Genomic DNA, 8,254 nt, shown 5'->3' with positions numbered 1-8,254 from the left:
AAATTAAACTCTCAATGAAAGCACCAATTTGTGGATGCAAATTTCCGTTATCTTTTCCTTTGACGAAAATGCACCTGCAAAATAATAACACCTAAGATTAAAGCTAAAGCCTCACGTGCCCACGATGAATGGGGGGCTTTGGCCGAAAAATCTCCGATGCCACCGTTAGAATTCTGAAAAGAATGTGTTTAGGAGTATGTGGGTAGCAAATGACTTAGCTTTTTAGTGGGAGAATAAGGCTATTTATAGGGGAGTGGCTGCCGGTCATATATGGTGAATTTGTATGAATAATTGCAAGATATTAATATCTTGTAATTAACTTGGCAATTAATCCTAAATTAAATAGGAAAATTGGGAGTTACCTTTTGAATAAGGGTTTGATGAGGAGTGATGAGAGGGATTTGAATAAATACCATTTTGATCACGTTTAACTCTTCCTTGATTGAGCAGTTATTGTCCGTTGCATGCGCATGAGAATCCCGGTGTGCCTCGAGGGTAATTTTGTCCTTTTAACCCAAAAATAACGTGTCACCTCCATAATTTTCTTGATTATTTTTGGCACCACAAACATGGTTCAATATATGCTCGCCCTATTGAGAGCAAGAACTGTTAGGAACTGAGAGAAGAGAAGATCGAAGTACAAACTCATTCACGATGAGTTCTTATGCAGGTACGAACTAATATCAATTAGTGTTTACTTTTAATTAGACATTCTGACTAGTAGAACGTGGTTTAATAGCTTTATTCGTTTGGGTAATTGCTTAGTGGTGTCTATATTACGCTTTTATGGTTTTCTTATGGGTCAATGATTAGATTTCTTGCGTGTTAAGTTTAAGGTTTGCTTTAATTTTCTCTATTTATAGAAGTCTTCGTGTTTGTTGTTTTATAATAAATATGACAAGACATAATCTCTACGATTGAATGAGTTAGATGAAATCCGAAATGATGCATATGAGTCTAGTCAAATATACAAGGAGAAATCAAAGGCATTTCATGACAAGATGATATTAAGGAAGAGCTTTGCCATTGGACAAAAAGTTCTTCTATTTAATTCTCACCCTTGGTTATTTCCAGGTAAGCTTCATTCTTGATGGGTTGGTCCATTTGTTATAACTGATATTTTTCCTCATGGTGCAGTGGAAATCCAAAGTGCAAAGGCTGGAAACATGTTCAAAGTGAATGGACATAGACTCAAGCCATATTATGAGTCTTTTCCGGAGCATGATGTGCAGGTTGTACCCCTCTAAGAACCATCTCCCCTTGGATGATTACTCTTGGTACCGTCCGGCTGCGGACGTAAAAGCAAGCGCTTATTAGGAGGCAACCCAATATTTTTATTCATTGTCTTTTTATGTCATTTTCAATTTTCCATTTGTTTTTGTTTTCTGAATTTTCTTGCATGCTAAACTGTATTATTTCTTTTCTTTGTAGGAAATTTTGATCGTGTCCACCATTAGAATTGATTGCAGAGTTAGAGTTTGTGGGTCATCACTTGATTTTACTTCAAATTGGGGAAGTTTTAGTTTCCCAACCCAATGATATAATTGAATTGACTTTGAACCACAGTGATCAAGAACTTAGTAAGCATGTGTTGTGTGAAATTCCTTATTCTCTTGTTAGCCTTGTACATGTTTAATCATCTTTGAAAACCAAATGCACATAGCCTTGTTGATGTGAAACTAAAGCATGACTTCAAGCTTCATATGTGAACATAGTGACCATATACAGCCTATGTGAGCTTTTGAGCCTGTTGAAAGTGTGTGCATTTTTCATACATTCATATTCTTTCATGTGTGATGAACTTATGTGACGTACATCTCTAGATCTTGCGTAACGATCTTTTGAAATGTTTATCATTTGATTGCATGAACTTGAAAAGGATAGAGGCATTAGGTTTATCACCTTGGCCCAAATAAGCATGTTTCCTAAAGAAAAATGATATCACTAGATTGCAAATTTGAACCGTATATGTTGAGCCTTTTATGTTTTATCACCAGATATGTCTACCCTTATACCTTACACATTTTTCCTTACCATTTCCAAGCTAGCTAGCGAGTAATGTGAGATTGTCTTATGAGAAATATTTGTGAAGTACTTTGAAGGAGTTTGGAAAAAGAATAAGTGTGGGGGTATTTCATGTTTGTATTTAGTTACATGCAAAATCGTTCAAAAATAAAAAGAAAAAAAGAAAAAAAAAAGAGAAGAAGAAAACGAAAAAAAAAATTGTATACAAAGCAAATAAAAAGTTTTTTAAGTTTCAGTTTGGAGGTATTAGCAGAGTGGTTGGAGAGCTTGAGTTCTTATAAATCTCAACAAGAGAATTGCTTGCAATGTAGCTTGGAACTTGTGTTTACCTATCCCTTCATTTCTATAACCCTCTCCCTAAGCCTCATTATATCCAATAAAGGTCCTCTTGATTTAAGTTTTGCAATTATGATTGTGGAGATGAGATCTTTATGCAAGCTTATGGTAGATCTTTCACATTTGATTCTTTGAGCGAAACACGTTAAACTAAACATATGTGTGATTGAGTATATGTCCCGTGAGAAGGTCACTAGTTTGCATGTGGTGTTTTAAAAAACTTGAAATTGCATTAGCATGACTATTACACACACTACACTTCAAGGATGATTAAAAGGTTACTGCTAACATTTGAATAAGGAAGATGAGCTTGTTTGGTGCGAGCTAAGGTTCTTGATGATTTGTTTTCTTGAATGAAATTCTATGAGGGTTACATAGGGGGAAGCTAATGTTTGTCATGTTGCTACTTTTTCATGTTTTCTTTGTTTTGCTCAAAGACTAGCAAAAGCTAAGTGTGGGGGTATTTGATAAGCTCAGATTTATATATATTTTACATCAAATTTACTTGTCTTTTCTTAATTAGTTCCTTATATTTTTGAACTATTTACTTCGTTTTTGTGTTTTGTGGGATTTGTCAAGCAAAGAAAAGAAAAATAGCACAAGTGGGATTTGAAGTAACAAATTCGTCAAAACTGCCTGTGCAGATCAGCTGACTTTGGAAGCAAGTTGCGAACAGTTCAGAATGAATTAGAGAATGAGCCTTATATTCTTGGAAAGCTAAAGATGTCTATTTTCTGGAGCATTTCACAGATTGTTAATATCATTTTTCTAGAAGAAGTTATGGTCATTTTAACACTGAAAGGTTCCCAAGAGGCTGAACAGTTTGTAACTGACAAGAAAGCAATAAATCCAATAAATCTAGCAGCCAAAACTGAGGCAGCCAAGAATAAGTCAGCTAACACCTATTCAAATATCAGAGGAAATAGAAATAAAGATGAGGATTAAGTGGGAGTAATTGGGATAAAGGCTACCCAAAAGAGTTACAATTGTTTTACCATTTCCTCTCACTTATTGCCATCACTAAATGGTTGTTAGTGGGGCAGCAAGTTAAAGGGGGGTGAATGGTTGCAGGTTGCAACGGAAAATAAGAAGAGAAGGAAAAAAAATAGAAAAGAAAGAAAAAAACAAGGCAGCTTTGCGGAAAGGAAGGAAAGAGGACAAGGCAACAGCGTTGGGGAAGTAAGGAAAGGAAGGAGGAAATCTTGGCATTCTCTTCTCTCGGTTTTATCTTCTCAAACTCATGTCTTTCTTTTGGTTTTATTTGATAATAATGTGTAACTAAATTTTTAGTAGTTAGGGGCTGTTTTGAAGCCCCGAATATGATTGCAAGTTTGTTATGACATTTCGTTTGAATTAATTTTATGAATGGATGAAAATTGGTTCACCACTTGTCTCATTGATGAATTCTTTAAGTGTTTTCTACGGATGCATACTTAGTAAGCATATCTAGGATTCTAATGCTATGAATATGTGTGTGTCTGCCCTTGTCGAATGAGGACCTACATATGTTCTAGAGTAGTACTTGTTAATTGCGATTAACATGTGAACCAATTTCTAGGATAAGTAAGACAACACCAGTACTTACAATGCCTTGTGATGACTCAAACTCTTTTCATTCTTAATGGTTTCTACTTGTTAAATCTATGAACACACCATTCTAGATTGCATGCTAGAGACTAAGTTAAGTTGAAAACACTATTCTCTTAACATACTACATAAGAAGGAGTAATAGGTTGAGTTCTAACATTGAGCCAACTTAAGCATCTTCATCTGGAAATAAAGGGAATTTGAATGAAACATTACATGTTTGTATGATTATTTGGTGGTGGATAGCATTTCCCCTAACTCGTTTTCTTAACTTGTGAACTACAATCTATTTTTATTATTTAAAATTCGCTTATGTCCTGTTTTTGTTCGATTTAATTTAAATAGCAAATCAACTTCAAAAATCCCAAAACTTTGTGTGAGTGTAGCTCTGTGTGTCTAGTGTGTTCATATAAAATTTCATAGACTTTAGATAAGTGTAAGTCAGTCTAATAATTATTTTTCGGTGGCTGGTCAGTAGGGACAGCAGCCCAGTTTTTGTGACATTTTAAGTAATTAGATAAAACAATCTTCTACGGGAAAGACCCTTATTTTCATATGCTACAATTGAAAAATCTTAATGTTAATAAGGAAACTCAATAAGACATTTGTGTGCTACTTTGTGGTGTGCTTTTAATCCTATCAAGATGTATGTAAAAGTAATTTGGAGTTCATTTGATTAAAAACATTCATCGTTGCGCACACGAGGTTTCAAGTTTGATTTCAGCCTCCTCATCAATTGTATCAGGGAAAAAAGTGGAGCTTGTTAAGTTACATTGTATTTTACTTGTGAAATTCACACTGGGACTTTACATTTTTTTGCATGCCATGTGACATTTCTTCTTAGTCTAACACGTGATTAGTTTTTATTTAGAGAACGTGAAAGTACATGTGACTGTTGGACTCCAACCAAAATTGCTAAATCACACTGAATAAAAGACTAATCTCTAATGTATTGCACTCTAAACTTAACGAGAAGATATTGTCCATGCATTCCCAGAATTCCAAGTCTAGTGGTAGAATATTCCATCCTTCTTTGTTCCCTATTAAAAACTGTTTGTATGAAAATCGCGGATATGTATGGATTGGACAAACCAATCACTATAGGAGATGAACCACTTGTGTACCGTGACAAGCAATCAACTTAACTTATTGTATTTTTCTACGTGAAAACGACTTATTTGATTTTGCGTGGCAGTCGACGGTCCAAGTTGTAATAGTGTAATAACATTTCTTCTCGAATGTCGGCTATAGACTAAAGTCGAGGACTTCATACAAGTAACCTACAAAATATCACTGACAGCATTTGAAGAAGGATATGTGAAAAGTAAACAAAATGTTTGGCAAACACGCAAGAAAAACAGCCATGCTTTTCAAGCTTGTAATTCTTACACTAGTAACCCTAGCAGCAGCTGAAGATCTTAACTTCATCTTCAATGGCTTCCAGTCTGCCAATCTTCACCTCGACGGCATAGCGGGAGTCACACCGAATGGCCTCTTGAGGCTTACAAACGACACTAAGCAGAACCAAGGCCATGCATTTTATCCGAACTCCATAATCTTCAAGGACTCATCCAATGGCAGGGTTTTCTCCTTCTCTACAACTTTTGTGTTCGCCATCAGGTCAGAATATGCAGATTTGAGCGGCCATGGAATCGTTTTTGTGGTTGCTCCAACGCAAGGCCTTCCCGGCGCTTTTCCAAGCCAATTCCTTGGTCTTTTTAACGAGTCCAACAATGGAAATGCCACCAACCAAGTTTTCGCCGTGGAGCTTGACACCATCCAGAGCAAGGAGTTCAATGACATCAATGAAAACCATGTTGGGATTGATATCAACGGCTTGCACTCTGAGAAAGCTGCTCCGGCTGCATACTATGATCAAAATAATGGCGGATTACGGAATTTAACTCTCATCAGCGGCCAACCGATGAGAGTTTGGGTGGAATATGACGGTGCCAAGAAGCAAATCGATGTCAGTTTGGCTCCAATCAATGTTGTTAAACCCTCCACTCCGCTATTGTCTTTGAATTTCGATCTTTCGCCGATACTCAACGACACAATGTATGTCGGCTTGTCTTCATCAACCGGCTCAGTCCTCACATCTCATTATGTATTGGGTTGGAGCTTCAAGATCAATGGCCAGGCTCAAGAACTTGTTCTGTCACAACTTCCTAAGTTGCCGCGGACGGGAGGTAAAAAAAGGTCGAAACTTTTGACAATTGGCGTGCCAATTTTATTTGTGAGTTTGATTTTGCTAGCAGTTTACGGTTTAATTTACATCATAAGAAGGAAGAGGAAGTATGCAGAATTGCTTGAAGATTGGGAGCTTGAGTATGGCCCTCAAAGGTTTAAGTACAAAGAGTTGTACGTTGCAACAAAAGGGTTTAAAGAAAAGGAGATTTTGGGAAGTGGGGGTTTTGGTAAAGTGTATAGAGGCAAGTTACCCACCACAAAAAATGAGATTGCTGTGAAGAGAGTCTCACATGAATCAAGGCAGGGGATGAAGGAGTTTGTGGCGGAAATCGTGAGCATTGGCCAGCTTCGCCATCGAAATTTAGTCCCACTCTTGGGATACTGCAGAAGAAAAGGGGAGCTGCTTTTGGTGTATGAGTACATGCCTAATGGAAGCTTGGACAAGTACCTCTATGACCAACCGGCGGTCACTCTCAATTGGAGCCAGAGGTTTAGGGTTATCCGAGGCATTGCTTCGGGGTTGTTTTATCTTCATGAAGGATGGGAACAAGTTGTGATTCACAGAGATGTTAAGGCAAGCAATGTGTTGCTAGACGGTGAATTGAATGCAAGGCTAGGGGATTTTGGGCTTTCAAGACTATATGACCGCGGAACAGATCCTCAAACTACTCATATAGTTGGAACACTAGGGTATTTAGCTCCGGAACATACAAGAACAGGCCGGGCCACAGAAAGCACCGACGTGTTTGCTTTTGGGGCATTTTTGCTCGAAGTTGCTTGTGGAAGAAGGCCGATAGAGGCGCAAGGTCCCGAGCAGCATTTGATCTTGGTGGATTGGGTTTTTACTTGTTGGAGCAGATGTAATATTCTCGAGGCAAGGGATCAAAACTTTGGGACGGATTTCGTAACCGAGGAGGTGGAGTTGGTGTTGAAGCTAGGGTTGTTGTGCTCTCACTCGGAGCCTTCAGCGAGGCCGAGCATGAGACAACTGGTGCAGTATTTGGAGGGGGACATTGCTTTGCCGGAGCTCTCAGTTCTTGGGATTTCTTCCAGTGGGTTGACTTTTGCTCACCATGAAGGTTTTGATGATTTTGCTATGTCATATTCATCTTCTGTGGCCAAGGGGTTTTCACATTCATCATATGCTGCAGAGTCCACACTCCTCTCAGGTGGTCGCTGAATGAAGAGTACCGCTGCGTGTTTTGGAGACACCGAAAAATTAGTCGTGAATGGATTGCGATTCCAAGCAATAAGGATATTATCTAGTAAACTGGAACTCAATTCATAGCCATAGATACAATCTATATATTACTGCAACAATCTGTATGTAAGGTGTTATGCAAAACATCATTATTCCTTGAAAAAATTCGTGCCAAGATAGTGAATATTCTAGTCAGCAAAATCATCATGAGAAGAAAAGGACAAGGTGTATTAGTTTTGGTTATCAAAGTAATTAATGTTCATATGCTAATTGGGTACTGATTTGAAACTTATTGTCTCTAACATTTTTTAGCAAAAGGAATGAAAATATGCACAAATAGAACACGTTAGAAATTTTAAACAAAAAATTAGTAGATGTTAAAACGAAAATAAGCGATAATAAACCACAATTTAGTGACCCTTTATTATACGTATAGTTTCTCTCAAATTCAATTTTTGGCTAAAAACTTGTAAGGATTTTGTTGTTCTTCTCCACTCAAGTTTGATATGAAGAAAATGGTGAATATTAAAGCCTAGAACGAGAATTTGTTAGTGCAGTTGATTAGAGTAGTATATTTTCCCTTTGCATTTAAGTTTGAAACACCTCACCCTAGTTTTAAAGACAAATAAAAAGTGCTTCCAAGTTCTCAACTTTCAGATACTTCACCACCGCCCAATGTCACAGAAAATGTGCTTCCACCATTTCCTAGGGTTAGGGTTTGGGTCGAAACCTCCACTAAACAAGGTTCCTCCATTAAAACCCTCAATGTGCTCGGGAATTCTCTCGCTGCATCACAGAGCTCTCCTGTCTCTCGTCACACTCAACAGGGTTCTGCTTCTCCCAAGCTTCTGGAACCCCTCCTGATCTCCACCACCGCCAGGGAACTCTCCTCTTCCTTGCTCGGACCTTCCAGCC

The 8,254-nt window shown here is 37.8% G+C and overlaps 1 protein-coding gene across 1 annotated transcript; it reads left to right on the top strand.

The window, feature by feature from the left end:
* The first annotated feature begins 5,251 nt into the window (after window positions 1–5,251).
* LOC126618529 (L-type lectin-domain containing receptor kinase IV.1-like) lies at window positions 5,252–7,609 on the top strand. Its single transcript, XM_050286626.1, has one exon. It carries the CDS (start codon window positions 5,282–5,284, stop codon window positions 7,316–7,318), a length of 2,037 nt encoding a protein of 678 aa, XP_050142583.1. The 5' UTR covers window positions 5,252–5,281; the 3' UTR covers window positions 7,319–7,609.
* The last annotated feature ends 645 nt before the right edge of the window (window positions 7,610–8,254 follow it).

Source organism: Malus sylvestris, chromosome 4, assembly GCF_916048215.2.
Source record: "Malus sylvestris chromosome 4, drMalSylv7.2, whole genome shotgun sequence".
Lineage (NCBI taxonomy): Eukaryota > Viridiplantae > Streptophyta > Magnoliopsida > Rosales > Rosaceae > Malus > Malus sylvestris.
Note: the sequence above shows the minus strand (reverse complement) of the source record. Positions and strands in the feature narration are given on the sequence as shown.

What these genes read in the sequence shown, in the direction of transcription:
- LOC126618529 (XM_050286626.1), top strand. Translation starts at nt 5,282, where the DNA reads ATGTTTGGCAAACACGCAAGAAAAACAGCCATGCTTTTCAAGCTTGTA.